The 21,320-nt window shown below is 45.1% G+C and overlaps 1 protein-coding gene across 1 annotated transcript in view; it reads right to left on the bottom strand.

The window, feature by feature from the left end:
• ARAP1 (ArfGAP with RhoGAP domain, ankyrin repeat and PH domain 1) overlaps positions 1-21,320 on the bottom strand; it is a 108,756-nt gene that overhangs the window by 17,561 nt on the left and 69,875 nt on the right. The window contains 9 exon segments of the mRNA XM_070749442.1: positions 1,380-1,419; positions 2,715-2,910; positions 3,592-3,694; positions 4,270-4,405; positions 5,328-5,462; positions 11,203-11,377; positions 16,495-16,677; positions 18,270-18,355; positions 20,005-20,204. Of these exon segments, the coding sequence (XP_070605543.1) occupies positions 1,380-1,419; positions 2,715-2,910; positions 3,592-3,694; positions 4,270-4,405; positions 5,328-5,462; positions 11,203-11,377; positions 16,495-16,677; positions 18,270-18,355; positions 20,005-20,204 (1,254 nt within the window).

The raw sequence follows: 21,320 nt of genomic DNA, 5'->3' as shown, positions 1-21,320 counted from the left end.
TTTTTATTTTAAATTTTTCCTCTTCTCTTTCCTTCCCCCTTTTCTCTCTTTTTTCCTCTGTCTTTAGCCTTATTTTATTTATTTATTTATTTATTTATTTATTTATTATTATTATTTATTCATTCATTCATTCATTCATTCATTTTTTTTTTTAATGCCGCCCTTCTCCTTAGACTCAGGACGTCTTACAACATGTTAGCAATAGCCCTTTTTTTAACAGAGCCGCCTCTTGCCGCTCCCCCCACAATCCGGGTCCTCATTTGACCCCCCTCCGAAGGACGGAAGGCTGAGTCAACCCTGAGCCAGTGATGAGATTTGAACCGCTGACCTACAGATCTACAGTCAGCTTCAGTGGCCTGCAGTACAGCACTCTACCTGCTGCGCCACCTCGGCTTGTTTATTTATCTTATATTTTTCTATTATTTTCTTCTATATATGTAAGCGTGTATTTTGATTTACATAGAAACATAGGAACTTAGAAGATTGGTGGCAGAAAAAGACCTCATGGTCCACCTAGTCTGCCCTTATACTATTTCCTGTATTTTATCCTAGGATGGATCTATGTTTATCCCAGGCATGTTTAAATTCAATTCCTGTGGATTGACCAACCACGTCTGCTGGAAGTTTGTTCCAAGGATCTACTATTCTTTCAGTCAAATAATATTTTCTCATGTTGCTTTTGATCTTTCCCCCAACTAACTTCAGATTGTGTCCCCTTGTTCTTGTGTTCACTTCCCTATTAAAAACACTTCCCTCCTGAACCTTATTTAACCCTTTAATATATTTAAATGTTTCGATCATGTCCCCCCTTTCACTTTATAACTGTATAATCTAAATTTATATACTATCTTTCAAGATGATAATGCACCAATCCATAGAGCAAGAAGCATTAAAGAATGGCACAAGGAACATTCTAATGAAGTTCAGCATCTCATCTGGCCACCACAATCACCAGACCTCCACATTATTGAGCATTTATGGTCGATTTTAGAGATTCAAGTAAGAAGACGATTTCCACCACCATCGTCTCTAAAAGAACTGGAGGGTGCTTTAACTGAAGAATGGGCTAAAATTCCTTTTGAAACAATTCACAATTTGTATGAATCAATACCTCGGAGGTTGTATTTGCCGCAAAAGGTGGACCAACACCATATAAAAAAGATATTTTGATGATTTTTCAAGGTGTTTCCATTTTTATGTCCACCCCCTGTACATTTGTACCAATATTCGCATAGTCCTTTTGCTTTATGTATCCCCTCCCCATTTATCTTCAATAAAGATTATATTTGCTTTAAAACAACAACAACACCAAAGCGTCGCTAAATGGACGGTTGTAAGTCGAGGACCGACTGCATTGTCTCCAGAAACCTCTTTCTCACCTCCGCCTTTCGACCAGCACCAGGACGTCGTTTTCAAGGGCTGCAAACCAAATGGAAGACTCAATTGAGGGCCAGGTCTCTTTCATTCATTCATTAAGCCCACCTGACATGCCGGACCCCCCAGATCTAATCAGGTGTGGATCCCACTGGGTTTAAAGGAGATCCATTCTCAGCTCTGTTTACAGCAGCACCCGCCCATCAAGTCTGTGTGGCCCAAATGCCCCCCAGGACAACTCTGAAATCTGCTTTAGGGCTGGGATTGCAGGTCACTTGGTGGGGAAGAGGAAAATGACGGCTTTAAGGCTGGTGGATCCTTCCTCCCTCCCTTCCCTCCCTCTCTCCTTCCCTCCAGTATCCATCCATCCTTCCTTCCTTCCTTCCCTCCCTCCCTCCCTCCCACTCTCTCTCTGGACACAGCAGGGTCAAATGTGTCGGGTGAGTTGCAATTCTCACCGTCCAGAGTCCTTCGGGAGTTGGGCGGCATATTAAATGAATGAATGAATGAATAAATGAGTGAGTGAGTGAATGAGTGAATAAATAAGTGAGTGAGTGAATAAATAAGTGAGTGAGTGAATAAATAAATAAGCAAATAAATGAGTAAATAAATGAGTGAATAAATAAATAAATAAATAAATAAGTGAGTGAGTGAATGAGTGAATAAAATAAATAAATAAGTGAGTGAGTAAATGAGTAAATAAATAATTAAATAAGTGAATAAATAAAGAAACAAACAAACAAATAAATGAGCGAACAAATAAATAAATAAATAGTGAGTGAGTGAGTGAGTGAGTGAATAAATAAAGAAATGAATAAAGAAATGAGTGAGTGAATGAGGGAATGAATAAAATGAATTAATGAGTGGGTAAATGAGTAAATAAATAATTAAATAAGTGAATAAATAAAGAAACAAATACATGAGTGAATGAGTGACTGAATGAATGAATAAAAAAATAAATAAAATAAATAAATAGCATGGGTGTCTGAGTGAGTGAATGAGTGAATAAAATAAATAAGTGAGTTGAATGAGTAAATAAATAAATCAGTGAATGAATGAATGAATGAATGAATGAATGAATGAATGAATGAATGAATTTTGGCCTCCAAATTAGGGATTTTTGTGTGTCGGGACCTTTGGGGAGAAAAGGAGATGGTTCTCCAGTTACAACCACAGTGGAGGCCGCCCACCCATCATGGTCATAATTCAGGATGGGGCGGATTTCCTGTCCTGTGGTCTGGCCCAATTTTCTCGTTGCCGTCCTTAAACGAGCCAAGGCTCCCGGCCGTCCAGGGGAGGGTGGGGGGGCCCGCGCAGGTGGGGGACGGGGGGCCACTCACAGAGCTCCTGCAGCTTCCGCAGCTGGATGGCCTCCTCCTTGGGGCTGCCGTCCAGGAAGGCGTAAAGGGTGGAGCCCCCCAGGGCGAACCAGCCCTCCTTGGCCCGCTCCAGGCTCAGCCCGCCCTTGTAGCGCAGCCGGCCCAGGCGCTCAAACTCCACCGCCAGGAGCCCCTCGGCCGCCGGAGGGAGGAAGGCCTGCGGGGTGGGAGGGAGGGGGGGGCTTAGGAGGGGAGGGGCAGCGGGAAGAGGCCCCACCCCCTGGACCCTGCTTCACAGCCCCCCCCTTTCCTCTCCTCTTTTGGAGCTCTCCTTCCCTTCCCTCCCTCCCTCTCAAACTCTTTCCCTCCCTCTTTTCCTTCCTTCCCTCCCTCCGCTCCTCTTCCTCCATTCTTTCTTTCCTCCCCCTCTCCTCCTTCCCTCCTTCTCTCTCTCCTTCCAACCCTTCCTTCCTTCCCTCTCTTTCCCTCCCTCTTTTCCTTCCCTCTTTCCATCCTTCCTTCCCTCTTCCCTCCCTCTCTTCTTCCCTTCCTTCCTTCTCTCCTCCCTCTTCCTTCCTTCGCACTCCCTCCCTCCCCTCCTTCCTTCCTTTTCCTTCCCTCCTTCCCTGTCTGTCCCTCCTTTCCTTCCTTTCTTCTTTCCCTCCCTCCTTCCTTCCTTCCCTCTCTCCTTCTCTCCCACCCTTCTTTCCCTCCCTCTTTTCCTCCCTCCCTCCCTCTCTTCCTTCCCTCCTTCCCTCTCTCTTTCTCCTTTCCTTCCCTCTTTCCTTCCTTTCTTCTTTCCCTCCCTCCTTCCTTCTGTCCCTCCCTCCCTCCCTGCCTAATCCCTCCCCCTCTCTTTCTAGCTGTGTGCGGGGGTGTCCCCGGGGCAGGGGCTGACCTTGGCCAGGCACTTGACCCACTCCCGGATGGCCTTGGGGTTGTCCAGCCCAAAGAGGTAGAGTCTCTCCGTCTCGGTGTACATCTCAAAGGTGTTTGCGTACCTGGAAGAAGAGAGTGAGGAAGGGTCAAGGCGGAGGAGGGGTGCCCCCAGCAGGAGAAGGAGGGTCTGGGGTCCTGGGCAACTCTCCTGCAGGCCTTTCAGGACCCAACGAGGGGACCTCTCCTCCAGAGCCAGCCAAGGCAGCAGGGACAGCCCCCCAAACTTCTCCTGGTCTCTGCTTTTTAACAGGAAAGGACTTGGAAGGGACCCTGCAGGTCATCTAGTCCAACCCCCTACATCGGCCTCTACCCAGGATCGAACTGGCTGCCGACTCATATTTTGCAGTGTCCTTTGGCGACCTTCTGGCTAACGAATTGGCTTAGCCGCCATGTGACTCACTGAACGACGGCCGTGATTCGCTTAAGAACCGTGGCAAGAAAAGTCATGAAACAGGGCAAAAAACCACTTCATAGAATAGCAGAAGGACAGAATAACAAGGGCTGGAAGGGACCTCGGAGGTCTTCTAGTCTGACCCCCCCCCCCCCAAGCTTTAGCGATGGGAATTCCGGGCTCGGTCGCCATCGCAAACAGAGGCCTGCGTGGAATGAGGCAGCCGGCCGTGCCATCCTCACTCACCCGTGGGTGTCCGGCGGTTGGGTGGCCAGGCAGACGATCTCCTGCAGCCGTATCTCTCCGTTGGGGGCCGTGTGGGTGTTGGTCTCGTAGTAGTGGAAGGCCCCCTCCTGCAGCTGGCACCACCGGCGGCTGAACTCTGCACGGGAGGGAGGACATTCGTGGGGGAGGGAGGGTCAGGGAGGGGGCTGAAATCGATTCCCCTCCTGTGGGTCCCCCCTCACCCGCCCTCACTCCGAATGCGCTTGGCCACAGGACAAAGTCAACCTGGCATTCACGAGGAAGGAACAGGGCAGTTAGAAGAAGAAAGGGAAGAAAGAGGGAAGGGGGAAGGGTAGGACGGAAGGGAGGGAGGGAGGAAGGAAGGAGGGAAGGAAGGGAGGAAGGAAGAAGAAACGGAGGAAAGAAGGAACCAACAAATCAATGAAGAAAGGAAGAAACATAGGAGGAAGAAAAGGAGGAAGGAAGGAAGGAAGGAGAGGAAAAGAAGGATGGAAGGAGGAAGGAAGGAAGGGAAGGAAGGAGGGTGGAACGAAGAAAAGGAGGAAGGAGGGAAGGAAAAGAGGAAGGAAGGAGGAGGGAAGAAGGAAAGGAAGGAAGGAGGGTGGAACGAAGAAAAGGAGGAAGGAGGGAAGGAAAAGAGGAAGGGAGGAGGAGGGAAGAAAGAAGGAAGGGAAGGAAGGAGGGTGGAACGAAGAAAAGGAGGAAGGAGGGAAGGAAAAGAGGAAGGAAGGAGGAGGGAAGAAAGAAGGAAGGACCCAACAAACCAATGAACAAATGAAGGAACATAGGAGGAAGAAAAGAAGGAAAAAAGGAGGGTGGCAGGAAGGAAGAAGGAAGAAAAGGATGAAAGAAGGAAGGAAGAAAAGGAGGAAGGAAGGACCCAACAAACCAATGAACAAAGGAAGGAACATAGGAGGAAGAAAAGGAAGGAAGGAAGGAAGGAAGAGAGGGTGAGAGGACCTCTTCCTTTTCTCTTCCTGGGCTTGGTTTTGTGCACCCCCCCAGGGAACCCCCGCCCCCCCCTCTATCTCCCCCCCCCCGTGAGTGCTTGTCCTGACCTTCTCGGGACTTGCGTTCGAGAGCCAGCTTGGCCATGGAGGGCGTCTTGTAGAGGAAGCCATTGTGAGCCACGGAGAGCAGGATCACGGAGTAGCAGCGGTCGGAGTTGGTGCCAGAGTCCAGCTGGGGGGTCTCTGGGGAGACAAGACACAGCCACAGAGGAGCCAGTGAACAACGGGTGGGGGCTGAGGCTGCAGGAAGAAACTCAGACACTTGTGGACCTCAATTCCCAGAATTCCCCAGCCAGCCATGAATGATAGAGTTGGAAGAGGCCAGAAGGGTCATCTAAGTCAGGGGTCTCCAACCTTGGCCACTTTAAGACTTGGGGACTTCAACTCCCAGAATTCCCCAGCCAGCCATGAATGATAGAGTTGGGAGAGGCCAGAAGGGACCCTAACTCCAATATTCTTTAAATATGTTCTAGTGTTCAATAAGGTTCAGGAGGGAAGTGTTTTTCATAAGAAAAGTGAACCCAAGAACAAGGGAACACAATCTGAGGTCAGTTGGGGGAAAGATCAGAAGCCACGTGAGAAAATATGATTTGACTGAAAGAGTAGTAGATGCTTGGAACAAACTTCCAGCAGACATGGTTGGTCAATCCACAGGAACTGAATTGAAACATGCCTGGGATAAACATAGACCCATCCTAAGATAAAATCCAGGAAATAGTATAAAGGCAGACTAGATGGACCATGAAGTCTTTTTCTACTATCAATCTTCTATGTTGCTATGTAACCTTGGTGACTTTAAGATCTGTGGACTTCAACTCCCAGAATTCTCCAGCCAGCCATGCTGGCTAGGGAATTCTGGGAATTGAAGTCCACGAGTCTTAAAGTGACCCAATTCGGAACCGCCCTGCTTCAAATCCTCAGATCCAGCTGTCGAATTGCTTCCCAGTCCACTAACTAGGCTGTTCCTGCTTTTATATCTTGCTAAGGCCGGGCAGCCAAATTCAACCTCTCAGGGGGCTGGAAGGAGGGAAGGAAGGAGGGGAGAACAATGAAATCCAGATGTTGCCTGAACAAAACATCCTTCCAGCTTTCCCTCCTTCCAAAAGCACAAAGTCTGGTTTTTTTCCAGTCTGTCTCTTCTCCCATCAACAGTGGCCGCCCTTCTCCTTTGGGTTCAAAGAGACCCCTTTGATCCCCCCACCTCTTTTGAAAAAAGAAGGGAGATGGGCTTCAAGGCAGGCCAAGGGACGGGCGGAGGGTCTCCTCTGGGGAACTGATTGTTTTCCTGCTTTTTTAGGGTTTTAAAGCCTTTGAGTGTTTTTATTATTAGTATTTTCTCAAAGACTTTCATTGCAATTGGGTCCGAATGGTTGAGCTGCCCAGTGTCATTGGCTGAAATGAGCAGACATAGAAATCAAATCAATCCGTTGTCTTGCAAAGGGGAAATAAAAGGAAGCTGTATAGAGTGGAGGTAAATATGTTAAACAGATACAGAATTGTATTGTTATGATATTAGTCTGGCATCTGCACCTCTATGACTCTTCCATTCTTTCTTAGATATATTTTACTATGAGTATATCCTCTATAACCTTCATTATATATTTAGTACTATATGTATACCCAATATAACTCTCATTGTGCAATGGACAAAATCAATCAATCAATCAATAAAAATAAATAAATAAACCCAACAAAACCAACACAGACTTCAGAGGAGAATCAGAACTGCGGAAAAAACAATGGCTGCCAACCTGCCTTCCATTGAGGCCCTGTAGATTGCACGGGTCAAAAAGAGGGCGGTGGAAATATTGACTGACCCCTCGCATCCTAGACACAAACGGTTTGAACTCTGACCATCAAAACGTCACTACAGAGCCCTGCACAACAAGACAACTAGACACAAGAACAATTTTTCCCCGAATGCCATCACTCGGCTAAACAAATAATTCCCTCAACACTGTCAAACTTTTTACCAAGTCTGCACTTCTATTTCTACTAGTTTTTTCTCATCGTTCCTATCACCCAGCTCCTCCCGCTCATGACTGCATGACTGTAACTTGTTGCTTGTATCCTTAAAATTTTTATTAATATTGATTGTTTCCTGATTGCTTCTTTGACCCCTATGACGATCATTAAGTCTTGGACCTCATGATTCTTGACAAATGTGTATTGTCTTCTATGTACCCTGAGAGCATCTGCACCAAAGACAAATTCCTTGTGTGTCCCATCACACTTGGCCAATAAAGAATTCCATTCCATTCCATTCTATTCTATTCTATTCTACCCTACCCTACCCTACCCTATCCCATCCCATCCCATACTACACTACACTACACTGTACTATAAATAAAGTATTAAAAAAGGAGATAATGCAAACAGAGTATAAGAGACGGGTTTTATGTAAAAACTGAATGTAAACCCTGGATATCTAGCACCATAAGATAAATCAAGAGAAAAAGGATGAGTTGTCAACACAGTCAGTGTATCTTTATCTTTTTTGTTTTTTCCTTTCTTTCTTTTTCCTTTCTTTCTTTTTAAAAAATAATCTTTATTAAATACAAATATTTAAAAAGACACAGAAGCAAAGATAAACATATATTTTTGTCTTTTTTGTGTAGACAGGTTAAGTAGTATCGTATTTATGATTTATCCTTACTGATTGTGTGATGTTTCCTTTAAACGTATATAAATTTAATAAAAAGTATTATTTTAAATAAAAAGAAGAAATCAATCCCAGTCAATCAATCAATCAAAGAAATGATGGCCAGCTAAGAAGGATCAGTCCAGGAGTTGGACAATTTTTCCAGGGTTCTTAATTCCTGCTTTTGACCCAAAAGGGAGATGAGAAGGTCAGAGGTCGGGGGGGGGGTGCTATTTGAGGATGGGGGATCCTGCTTCAAAAGGAGGCCAGCCCCTCCCTCGCCACATCCCGACACAATAACTCCCCGATGAACCCGGTGCCTTGCCAGGAATCCAAAAGGAAGGAACAGCACGGATGCTTTGAGTGACTCACGAAACTCCCCACCGCGATCGATCCATCTTTTCGCTGCTGGAAATTTTCTCCCCCAAAGGCCAGGAAAAAGCCCCCACGCCCTACATTCCTTCCTTCCCACGTTCCTGCGGTCAAGATATCCACCAGGCAGGGAAGGAGAGAAAGTGCAAGGGCTCAGAAAGAAGAGAGAAGGAAAATGGTCTCCTTCTCTCTTCTTTTCATTTTGCTTTTTGGCTTTTCTGAGTTGGGTTTTTTCGAATCCACAGTCAGATTTTCTGGGGGGTCTCCCATTCATCAATTAAACAGAGTCAGTCAGTAATCAATAGAACAGAATAGAGCTGGAAGGGACCTTGGAGGTCATCTAGTCCAGCCCCCTGCTCAAGCAGGAGAACCTATATCATTTCAGACCAATGTTTATCCAATCCCTTCTTAAAATTCACCAATGATGAAGTACCCACAACCTCTGGTGGCAAGCTGTTCCACTGGTTAATTGTTTTGAGTGTCAGGAAGTTTCTCCTTAGTTTCCACCCATTGCTTCTTGTTCTACCCTCAGGTGCTTTGGAGAATAGCTTGACTCCCTCTTCTTTGGGGCCACCCCTGAGATATTGGAAGGCTGCTATCCTGTCTCCCCAGGTCCTTCTTTTCATTAAATTAGCCAGGCCCAGTTCCTGCAACCGTTGTTCACATGTTTCTATTTCCAGGTCTTTTAAACATCTTTTTTGCACTTTTTTCCAAATTTTCAACATCTTTTTTTTTTTTAAATAATTGACCATGGTATCCTTCTGCGCTGGCTGGAGAGGTTGGGAGTGGGAGGCACTGTCCTTCAGTGGTTCTCCTCCTACCTCTCCGGTCAGTCGCAGTCGGTGTTAGTGGGGGGTCAGAGGTCGACCTCTAGGTCTCTCCCTTGTGGGGTACCTCAGGGGTCGGCCCTCTCCCCCCTGCTATTTAATATCTACATAAAACCGCTGGGTGAGATCATCCAAGGGCACGGGGTGAGGTATCATCAACACGCCGATGATACCCAGTTGTACATCTCCACCCCATGTCCAGTCAACGAAGCAGTGGAAGTGATGTGCCAGTGCCTGGAGCATAGTTCCCTCTAAGCTGAGCAGTGAGCAATTGCTCACTTAAAAATCATCATCAACTCAGAGTTTTCCAAACCTGCCCAGAAGCCGAGAGGGAAAGAGTGAGAGGGAAGGAGAGAGAGAGGAAGAGAGGAAGAGAAACAGATAGAAAAAAGAGAGGAAAGAAAAGAGAAAGAAAAAGAATGGGAGTAAGGAAGAGAGAAAGAAAATCAAAATCTAGTTTGAAACTAGCTCAACTATTTAAGTGGCATTTTGATATTGATAGAGTTGCCCTATTATGAGCTCACTGTTATAGACACACAGTACAGTATTTTATTTTGAAATTCTCTGAGGCAAACAGGGTGGTTTTTTTATTTGTTTGTTTGTTTGTTTGTTTATTTATTTATTATTATTTCTGTGCCGCCCAGTCCCGAAGGGACTGCCGCTCAGACACTATACTTTTCCGCCCACCCCCCCAAAAAATTAGAGGGAACACTGGCCTGGAGGCTGTTGGGGTCTGGATGGGTGTCCACAGGCTCAAACTCAACCCTGATAAGACGGAGTGGCTGTGGGTTTTGCCTCCCAAGGACAATTCCATCTGTCCGTCCATTACCCTGGGGGGGATTACCTAATAAAAACACTTCTCTCCTGAACCCTATTTAACCCAGAAGAGCCCCCCACTCCTCCACTCACAACAGAATCCCCTACGCAACTAGATTCACAATCCCAGGTTTAGAAAGCTTTGAACTACGTCACCTTAAACACCACCTAAGCACAGCCCATAAAATCCTCTGCTACAATGTCCTTCCTGTCAACGACTACTTCAGCATCAACCACAACAACACACGAGCACACAACAGATACAAACTCTAAGTAAACTGCTCAAAACTCAACTGTAGGAAATACAAATTTAGCAATCGAGTAGATGCATGGAACAAACTCCCTGACTCTGTAGTATCATCACCAAACCCCCAAAACCTGACCCTTAGACTCTCCACTGTTGACCTCTCCCGATTCCTAAGAGGTCAGTAAAGGGCCGTGCATAAGTGCACCAGCGTGCCTTCCGTCCGCTGTCCTCATGTTTCTCTCTTATTAGTACTTATCTCTTGTATGTAAACAGTGTTATATCTGTGTATACTACCAATACATACTTGACAAAATAAAACAAATAAATAAATAAATTCATGGCTGGCTGAGGAATTCTATAAGTTGAACTCCACAAGTCTTCAAGTGGCCAAGGTTGGAGCCCCCTGACTTAGATGACCCTTCTGGCCTCTTCTGACTCTATCATTCATGGCTGGCTGGGGAACTCTGGGAGTTGAAGTCCACAAGTCTTAAAGTGGCCAAGGTTGGAGCCCCCTGACTTAGATGACCCTTCTGGCCTCTTCCAACTCTATCATATCTATGTATACTACCAATAGCTACTTGACATAGATAAAATCAATCAATCAATCAATATTCCATTAGCTGCAAACTCTGGGCTCCGGGATGCTCCAAGGTTAAAAGTCTTACCGTAACTAATTAATGTGTATATTATTATAGGAGTTAATGAAAAATCCGATGTAGCAATGCAGAAATACTGATTGTTTGCTGACATTATAATTTCTTTTGCTTTTGTTTTTGTTTTTATTATTATTGCTGTTGTTGTTGTTGTCATTTATTTGTCTGTTTCAAAATATATTTGAAAACCAATAATTTCCCCCCCAAAATAAATCAAATCAAATCAATCAATCAATCAATATTCCATTGGCCGCCACCTCTGGACTCCAGGATGCTCCGAGGTCAAAGTCTTGGCCTGCCCCCTCCTCCTCCTCCCCCCTCTGCCCCGCCTTCCTTTCCATTTGCATCCCACCTGCAGCCCCCTCACCTGAGGTCTTGTTCTGCAGCAGGAAAGCCATCTGCAGCCTCTGCCCAGCTTGCTCGGCCAAGGCCAAGGGAGTGGGGTAGTCAGGGTCTCCCGAGTAGCAATTCACTTCGGCCCCACAGAAGAGCAGCGAGAGGGTCTCGGCCAGGTCACTAGTGGTCACTGCGGTGCACAGGGCCTGGGGGGGGGAGAAGTGGGTCAGTTTCAGAACAAGGAACCTCAAATATGGGGAAGGGGGTTCCACTAGTGACGCCAGGGGAGAAAACACAGTCAGAACGGACTTTTGAGGTCTTTTTTGGGAGGGAGGGGGGTGTAAATATATATATGATGGTCTTGGTATATTCGGGTTTCTTCCCGTGTAGGATTCAGAAATTTCTGGCGACGTTTCGACGAGGTCCCACTCGTCATCTTCAAGTTATATATATATAGTGAAATATATATACAGTATTTCACTTCAAATACATCCATACAGTACAATATACCATCTATTTTTGGTACCATAAAAGGTCATATAGTATCAAGTAAATCATAGGTACCGTAATTTTCGGAGTATAAGATGCACCTTTTTCCTCCCTAAAAGATCATTTGGGTGCATCTTATACTCTGAATCTAGCTTTTTTTCAGCCCTATTTAGGTGCTAACGAACTTTCCAGCTCTTCCCTTGCAGGCTCTTTCATTGTTACTCTCTGCAAAGAATGTTTTCCAAGCCCTAAGTCTTTGCAAAATTTTTTTTTCATTGCTCTAACTTGCTCCGAGTAAGTTTCTTTCCAGTCCTAACCAGGTGCTAACGATGTTCCCAGCTCTTACCGGCTTGCAAGCTCTTTCGTTGTTACTCTCTGCAAAGAATGTTTCCCAAGCCCTAAGTCTTTGTAGGGTTTTTTTCATTGCTCTACTTGCTCAGAATGTTTCTTTCCAGGTGTTAATGATGTTCCAGCTCTTACCAGCTTGCAAGCTCTTTCATTGTTACTCTCTCCGAATAAAGTTTTTTTAAAGTGCTAACCAGGGGATAAAATAATGTGTTGACTAAGGACACTAGCCAAATTCCTTTCCCTATTTTCCTCCCCAAAAACTAAGGTACGTCTTATACTCCGAAAAATACGGTAATCTCCCCCCCCAAAATCTTAATTCATCTATTTAATTTCGGTATCAATCACTTCTCTTCGCCGCCAGGTTCTCATTTTGTCATCCGGATACATCAATTATATTCCAATTATATTTCACCATTAACATTCCTTTATGTATAAAATGCAAAAAATATCTCTAAGCTGTCAAATGTTAAGCCCCAATGCCTCTTTCTTTATACATCCCCCCCCCAAAAAAGCTAAGAACCCTTATGTAATCTTTATCATTAAAAATCATTAATCATGATCATGATCATTATCATAAGAGTAGTAGATGCTTAGAACAAACTTCCAGCAGATGTGATTGGTAAATGCACAGAGTCTTCGGAGAGGGGCGGCATACAAATCTAATTAATAATAATAATAATAATAATAATAATAATAATAATAATAATAATAATAATAACTGAATTTAATTAAACATGGCTGGGATAAGCATAGATCCATCCTAAGATAAAATACAGGAAATAGTATAAGGGCAGACGAGATGGACCAGGAGGTCTTTTTCTGCTGTCAATCTTCCATGTTTCTATCCATACAGTATAATATAACATCTATTTTCGGTACAATAAAATGCCATATAGTATCAGTAAATCATATGTACCATATTTTTTGAAATATAGGATGCACCTATTTATTTATTTATGTTTCTATGTAAAAACTAAAAAAAGGACAGAGACAAACAAATTGCAAACTTTTCCCACCCCCTCTTGGTAACACAATACACATTTTGCTAATCCCAAATTTTGGAATTTAACTCCAATTAACATACACTCAAATAATACTGATTAAATCCGTATCACCCCATCATCCGACCTTTCTTATCTTCCTTTCAATCGTATGTTTTATCCGTGATTTTAAATTTCCTTGGAGGTCTTGCAGTCCAAGAGAAGGAGACCAGATAAAAGTTGAAGGAGGGAGACCGGCTCCTGGACGGATGGACAAGCAAATGTCCGGCCAGCAAAGCAGAGGGTGGAGAGGCCGAAGGGTGAAAAAAGAAATCCAGCCGGGCCGGTTCCTTTGGCTTGGCTGGAGCGCAGATGCTGAAAACATCTGGAAGAGGCTGCCAGGAATCGCTCCCACCCAAATTGGCTGGCGGTCGGAAAAACCCGGAGCCCAAGAAGCCAAACTATCTCGGGTTGCAGCCGCCTGCTTTCTCCCCTCTGGGGACCTGTGGATGCCTTTGGAGAGAGAATTCGGTGGATCGGGCCCTCCAGAGACCCCCAAGGGGAGGGGGGCAAACACACCCAGCATAAACAAAGGCTCTTCAGCAGACAGGGCAGATGTTGTGAGTTCAAACCTTCCCTCAATCTCTTTCTCTTTTCGGATCTGGCTTTTTTTCTCCTTTTGCTAAGCCATTCAAGGTTCTAGCCCTCAAGTTTTACAGCTGCTGTGCTTTTTAGTTTTAATAGTAATAGAGTCTGGCTTTTTTCTTCTTCTTTCACAACACTATAATCTGGGGGTTTTTTCCCCTTTATAGTCGAGAAGTCCTTTTTCTGGAGAATGTTTAAGAAGGAGATGTATGAGGATTGAATTTGCAAGAGGCTGATGATATTAATTTATAAGGAAATTGATTTGAATTCAATGAGAAGAAAATTAGATATTTGGAGGACAAAATCAGAGGTCAAGGTTGGGAGGATTGGTGAATACTGGGAGTAATTCATTTGGAATTAATAATTTTTGGGGAGCAATTATATTTGTTTTACTAATTCGGGAGAAGTCAACAGTGGACAGTCTAAGCGTAAAGTTTTGGGGGTCGGGTGAAGATACTAAAGAGTCTGGTAGTGAGTTCCATGCATCAACTACTCGGTTACTGAAATTGTATTTCCTGCAGTCGAGTTTGGAGCAGTTTCCTTTAAGTTTGTATCTGTTGTGTGCTCGTGTGTTGCTGTGGTTGAAGCTGAAGTAGTCGTTGACAGGAAGGACGTTGTAGCAGATGATTTTACGTGCTATGTTTAGGTTGTGTTTAAGGCGACATAGTATTTTGAAATGTACTGAAAAAGTTTGTATGGAAGAAAAAATAAAGCCACCGCAGCATCAACGATTGGCCGCTATTGATCCTAAGCAAACCTTCTTTGCCTCTCCAAGGGCTGGGTTGTTCCAGGAGAGCATTTTGCCACTGGGGGGTTCTGAGATCGAGTCCCGCAGCTGCCACTTTGGCCAAAATCTACCGTTCCTTCTAGGAGGGGCTAGGGAGGAATTGCCGCTCCGAGTCTCCGGAGAGGGGTGGCATACAAATCTAAATATGTTGTTGTTGTTGTTGTTGTTGTTGTTATGTCAATACAACACAGCAAATGAGATCACTATGCTGGATTTTGTATTTCATCACTAGTCGGGCGCTTCCCAAGCACATTATTATTATTGTTGTTATTGTTATTATTGTTGTTGTTATTGTTATTATTATTATTATTATTGTTGTTGTTGTTGTTATTATTATTATTATTATTATTATTATTATTATTATTATTAATTGCAGGAGTTGAATCCCCTGCCGAAGGAGGAACCCAGTTATAGAAACTTAGAAACATAGAAGATTGACGGCAGAAAAAGACCTCCTGGTCCATCTAGTCTGCCTTTTCTATTCTACGTTCGTTCCTTCGTTCCTTCCTTCCTTCTTTCTCTTCCTTTCCTTTCTTCCTCTCTTTCTTCCTCATTCCTTCCTTCCTTCCTTCTTTCCTTCCTCCCTTCCTTCCTCATTCATAGAAACATAGAAGATTGACGTCAGAAAAAGACCTCCTGGTCCCTCTAGTCTTCCCTTCTACCATTTCCTGCATTTTATCTTAGGATGGATCTGTGTTTACTCCAGGCTTCTTTACATTCAGTGACTGTTGACCAAGCACGTCTGCTGGAAATTTATTCCAAGCATCTACCACTCTTTCGGTCAAATAATATTTTCTCCCGTTGCTTCTGATCTTTCCCCCAACTGACCTCAGATTGTGCCCCCTTGTCCTTGGGTTCCTTTTCCTATTAAATGTTATGGGAGGGGGAGAGGGTGTCATTTGACTACAGGGGGTTAATTTTTTTAGCCGGCAATTCCCATTCAGGGTTGTTGTTCTTGGAAGCCTGACCCAAAACTCCCGCCCATCTGGGGCCCTCGGCAAAAGGATCAACAAGAATCAGGGTTTTTCTTCCAATTTCCTGCAAAACTGGTTGGGTCAACCCATAAAGGAAGGAGAAGGAATTTGAGAAAAAAAAAGGAGGGGGTGTTTTTTCAGAAATTGGCCTCGTTTTCTCTTTTGCAAAAAAATCAGGATGAGATTTCCACCATTTATGGGACTCATAAAATCCTTCCTTCCTTTTCTCTTTCTCTCTCTTTCTTTCTCACTTTTTCTCTCTCTCCTTTTTCTTCCTTCCTCTCCCTCCTGCTCCACCCTCCCCTTCTTTCTTTCTTTCTTTCACTTTCTCTCTCTCCTTTTTCTGCCTCTCTCCTTCTTCTTCTCCCCTTCCATCCTTTCCTTCCTTATTTCCTCTAACTCCCACTCAACTTTCCTTCTATCCATCTATCCATTCTTTACTGTTCTTCCTTCCTTCCTCCTTACTCTGCCTATCCCCAGCCCTTCTTTCTTTCCTTCCTTCTTTTTCTCTTTCTTTCTTTCTCTTTCACTCTCTCCTTTTTCTTCCTTCCTCTCTCTACTGCTCCCTAACTTCCATCCATCCATCCATCCATCCATCCATCCATTCTTTCTCTCTTTTTCTTCCTTCCTTCTTTCCTCCCCACTCTCTCTACTCTTCCTTCTTCCTTCCTACTTCTCCTTCCCCCTCCACCCTCCCCTTCTTTCTATCCAGCCATCCTTTCTCTCCTTTCCTTCCTTCCTTCCTCCTTACTCTCCTTAACCCTCCCTTCTTTCCTTCCTTCCTTCTTTCTTTCCTTCCTTCTTTCTCTCTCTCTCTCTCCTTTTCCTTCTTCCTCTCCCTATTGCTTCCCCTTCCTTTCTTCCATCCATCCATTTTCTTTCTCATTCTCTCCTTTCCTTCCTTCCTTCCTTCCTTCCTTCCTTCCGTCCTTCCTTCCTTCCTTCCTGAATCACTGCAGTTGTTAAGTTACATCCGAAGCGAATCCGATTCCCCCGTGGACTTGGCTCGTTGGGTGATGTTTGCAAAAGGGGACTCACACAACCGTCCCAAGTCCATGCCAGTTCCCAAGCGCCCAGATTCCGACCCTCCGGCCACCAACCTTGTTGAGTTCTTCCTGGTTGCCGAAAAGCGGGTGATACCGCCGGTATTTACCCTCCCGATACTTGGCGATCAAGAAACACCGCCGTTCCTGGCTGTGGCTCTCGGGGGCGATCATTTCACTGGGGGGCATGTTGGCAGCCCAGAACTGGTTAGCCACCGCGTTGCCGATCTGGAGGAAGAGCTGGGAAGGAGAGGAGGAGGAGGAGGAGGAGAGATGACCGGCCGTTGGTTGTCCGGGATCTCCATCCTTCGTGATTCTAACCGATGAACCGAGGCGGAAGGGACCTTGGAGGCCATCTAGTCCAACCCGCCCAAGCAGGAGACCCTGCCCCATTTCTGACTGTCTCTTCTTGAAAGCCTCCCTTGAGGAAGATTCCCACCCAGAGCCCCAACCACCTCCCCTCCCTTTAGGACTTACTACTGAACCACAATTTGTTTGGTAACCGTTCAAAATTACAGCAGCACTGAAAAAGGACCTTAAGATGCCCCCCCCCCACTTAACGACTGTTGCAGAAGAGGAAAAAGAGAGGAGAGAGGAGAGAAAAAAGACAGAGATATAGAGGAGGGAGAGGGAGAGAGAGAGGGAAGAGAGAGAAGAGAGAAAGAAAAAGAGGAGAGAGAAAAGGAAAGAGAGAGAAGAGGAGGGGCAGGTGGGGAGAGAGGAGAGATAGAGAGAGAGAGGAAGGAAGAGAAGAGAGAAGAGAAAAAAGACAGAGAGATAGAGGAGGGAGAGGGAGAGAGGGAAAAGAGAGAAAGAGAGGAGGGAGAAGAGAAAAGAGAGAGAAGAGGGACAGGTGGGGAGAGAGGAAAGAGAGAGAGAAAGAAAGGAGAGAGAAGAGAAAAAAGAGATAGAGGAGGGGAGAGGGAGGGGAGAGAGAGAGGGAGCGAAGGAGAGAAAGAAAGACGGGAGAGAGAAGAGAAAAAGACAGAGAGAGGAGAGATGGAGAGAGAGAGAGGAGAGAGAAAGACAGAAGAGGAGGGGGAGAGTGTGGGGGAGAGAGAGAGTGAGAAGAAGAGAGGAGAGAGGAGAGAAAAAAGACAGAGATATAGAGGAGGGGGAGGGAGAGAGAGAGGGAAGAGAGAGAAGAGAGAAAGAAAAAGAGGAGAGAGAAAAGGAAAGAGAGAGAAGAGGAGGGGGCAGGTGGGGAGAGTGGAGAGAGAGAGAGAGGAAGGAAGAGAAGAGAGAAGAGAAAAAAGATAGAGAGATAAAGGAGGGGGAGAGGGAGGAGAGAGAGAGGGAAGAGAGAGAAAGAAAGAGAGGAGAGAGAAATGTAAAGAGAGAGAAGAGGAGGGGGACAGGTGGGGAGAGAGGAGAGAAAGAAAGAAAGAAGGAGAGGAGGGGGAGGAGAGAGAGGGAAGAGAGAGAAGGAGAGACAGAAAGAGGGGAGAGAGAAGAGAAAAAGACTGAGAGAGGAGGGGTGGAGAGAAAGAGGAGAGAGAGAGAGAAAGAAAGAAAGACAGAAGAGGAGGGGGGGAGAGAGAGAGAGAGAGAGAAAAGACAGAGTGAGAGAGGAGGGACTTTAGCTTTCACGGCTAAGGTAGGACTAGAACTCCCAGCTTTTTTAACCACTAGGGCAAACTGCCTCCCATGCCTCAGTTTACCCATTTTTCTTGTCCCCAAAGCCTTCCGGACAGGCAGAGCCAAGGTCTTGGCGCAGCCCCCCTCCCCTGCTGCACCTGGCCTCTCCCAGGCTCCCCCTTGCCCCCCAACATCATCCCAGCCCCCCAGAGAGAAGGCCATTGTGCCCCCACCCACCCACTCTTGACCGATACCTCAATCAGCTCCTCCGTCCACACTTTCTTGTCCATCTTCAGACTCCGCACCTTGGTCACGCTGGGTCCCAGCCCCCGATGTTCTCCTGGGGGGGGGAGAAGGCGAGAAGACCCCCCAGGCATAAGATTAAAAGGCGGGAAGCAGCTGGACAAACTGATTTCCCCTTAAGCAAGAAGGGTCTTTTCTGTGGTTGAACTAGCTGGCTGTATTCAATGTTATAGAGTAAACGAACACATTCACAACTCCTGTCCCACTAGCATTGCTCTCCGAGCTTGGCGGTTTTCCTGCAGACATTTTTTAAAAATTATATTTTCTATTCTCCCCCCCCCCCCCAACAATTTCCATATACTGTTAAGGTTACAGGTAGCATCTGTACTAATTAGAGTCCAAGTCAAAGTGCTCCTCAAAGTTCCTATTTTATTTTATTTTCCGTTAGTTAGTTAGTTAGTTAGTTAGTTAGTTAGTTAGTTAGTTAGTTAGTTAGTAAGAAAGAAAGAAAGAAAGAAAGAAAGAAAGAAAGAAAGAAAGAAAGAAAGAAAGAAAGAAAGAAGAGATATTTGGAAAATGAATTAGTATAATGTGAAAAGGTACTGCATTATGTAAAAATAATTATGTAACAATGTAGACTTACTCTAAGAAATTGGAAAATCAGTAGTTTATTAAAAAAATAGAAAGGAAAATCGAAAAGAAAATCCAAAATAAAGAAGGAAGGGAGGAAGGAAGGAAGGGGGGAGGGAGGAAAGAAGGGAGGGAGGAAGGGATGGAGAAAAGGAAGAAGGAATAGAAGGGAGGGAGGGAGGGGGGAAGGAATAGAAGGGAGGGAGGAAGGAAAGAAGGACGGAAAGAAGGAACGAAGGAACGAAGGAACGAAGGAACGAAGGAACGAAGGAACGAAGGAACGAAGGAACGAAGGAACGAAGGAACGAAGGAACGAAGGAACGAAGGAACGAAGGAACGAAGGAACGAAGGAACGAAGGAACGAAGGAAGAACGAAGGAAGAACGAAGGAACGAAGGAAGAACGAAGGAAAGAGAGTCATGTGCAGCCGTTCCCATCTATCCTTCCTTCTCCACTCACCTTTTCACTATCGAAGTAGCAGAGGAGCTCACTGTCCAACTTCACCTAATGCTAGTTAGTTAGTTAGTTAGTTAGTTAGTTAGTTGATTTATTTAATAATTGGATACTCTGCATACTCCTTAACATAATAATAATAATAATAACAACAACAACGATTATTATTATTACTATTATTATTACTATTATTATTACTATTACTATTACTATTACTATTACTATTACTATTACTACTACTACTATTATTATTATTATTATTATTATTATTATTATTATTATTATTAATTAGTTTTGTATGCCACACTTCTCCGAGGACTCAAGCCAGCTCACAACAACAATAACAATACAGCACAAATCTAATAGTTAAAACTAAAGTTAAAAACCCACTATCATTAAAAAACAATCGATACTACATAATCATACCATACTCAAGTCTTGCTAGTCAGAAGGGGGGGTGCATTAATCCCCCCCCGTGCCTGGCGACATAACTGGGTCTTCAAAGTCTTGCGGAAGGCGAGGGGGGGCAGTTCAAATCTCCAGGGGGAGTTGATTCCAGAGGGCCGGGGCTACCACAGAGAAGGCTCTTCCCCTGGGTCCCGCCAGACAACATTGGTACAAGGTGGCCCCTCCTGTCCTTCCACCCACCTGGTGTTGCTCCTACCTGCACACTGCTTGCAGATGACCAGGCAGAGGTTGATGGAGCCCCAGTCCGGATTGGGGGCCCCGCAGTCCGCGCAGAAGCAGTTGTCCTTCAAGGTCCAGATCCTTTCGGCCACCTCGAAGTTAGAGAGCGCCTCAGCCACCGACTGCTGCATGGTCTCCACCCACAGCTCCTTCTCCTGGTCGGATTCAGCCACGAAGCTGGGAGGAAGAGGTGAGGAAGGTATGAGTAAACGGCCTTAGAAGGCCACGCCTGGAATATACGGGTTTTGTCCTCAAACGTACGACCACATCTCAGCCTGGGAGCGAGACAATTGTTAATGAGGACAGTCCCGTCCCCATTTTACGCCTCTGTTGTTAAGCGAATCTCTGCAGTTGTTAAGCGAGTCGCACGGTTGTTAAGCGAATCCGTTTTTGCCCCCTTTGACTTGTCAAGACGATCACAAAAGAGGATCGTGTGAAACACACACACATGGACGCTGTAACCGTTTTTGATGGATTATTTGACTGATTTTTATAATAACAGTAAAACATTCACACAACACACAACAATGTGCTCAATGCTCAAAGTGCCCACCACCAAACCACATTCATAGCCCTCCACCAGCGGTGGGCTATTGGCCGGAACGCTAAATTGCGCTCGCTGTCGCGGCTCGTAAGTTCTTGCGGGGCGAGCATGATTTTGCTGCTGCACCTGTATAGGTAGCAAAATCGCGCATGGAGCCGCAGGTGTGCCTGTGTTTCAGTGAGGTTTTTTTGCTTCCATGCATGTTGAAACATGGGCGCACCTGTGCCTCTGTGCGCGATTTTGCTACCCCCACAGGTGCAGCAGTAAAATTGCAATGCAAGCACTTACAAGCCGCGGTGGTGAGCGCGATTTAGCGTTGCGGCTCGTAGCCCACTGCTGCCCTCCACCAAAATGGGGACATATTTTCTATATGTGGTTAGTAGAATTCGAGGCCAAAAAATAAATTAGAATTACTTTATAATATGTAAATAGATATACAGTGTTCCCTCGATTTTCGCGGGGGATGCGTTCTGAGACCGCCCGCGAAAGTCGAATTTCCGCGAAGTAGATATGTGGATGTAAATACACTATTTTTGGCTATGGACAGTGTCACAAGCCTTCCCTTAACACTTTAAACCCCTAAATTACCCTTTCCCATTCCCTTAACAACAGTTTACTCACTATTATTACTGGTGCTCACCATTGAATAAGACACTTAGTGATCCTGATATTTATAAACATAATTATTTATTAACAATAATTTTTTTTTGTTATCTATTTGCAAAAATTATTAGTTTGGTGATGATGTA

Source organism: Erythrolamprus reginae, chromosome 4, assembly GCF_031021105.1.
Source record: "Erythrolamprus reginae isolate rEryReg1 chromosome 4, rEryReg1.hap1, whole genome shotgun sequence".
NCBI classification, from domain to species: domain Eukaryota; kingdom Metazoa; phylum Chordata; class Lepidosauria; order Squamata; family Dipsadidae; genus Erythrolamprus; species Erythrolamprus reginae.
Note: the sequence above shows the minus strand (reverse complement) of the source record. Positions and strands in the feature narration are given on the sequence as shown.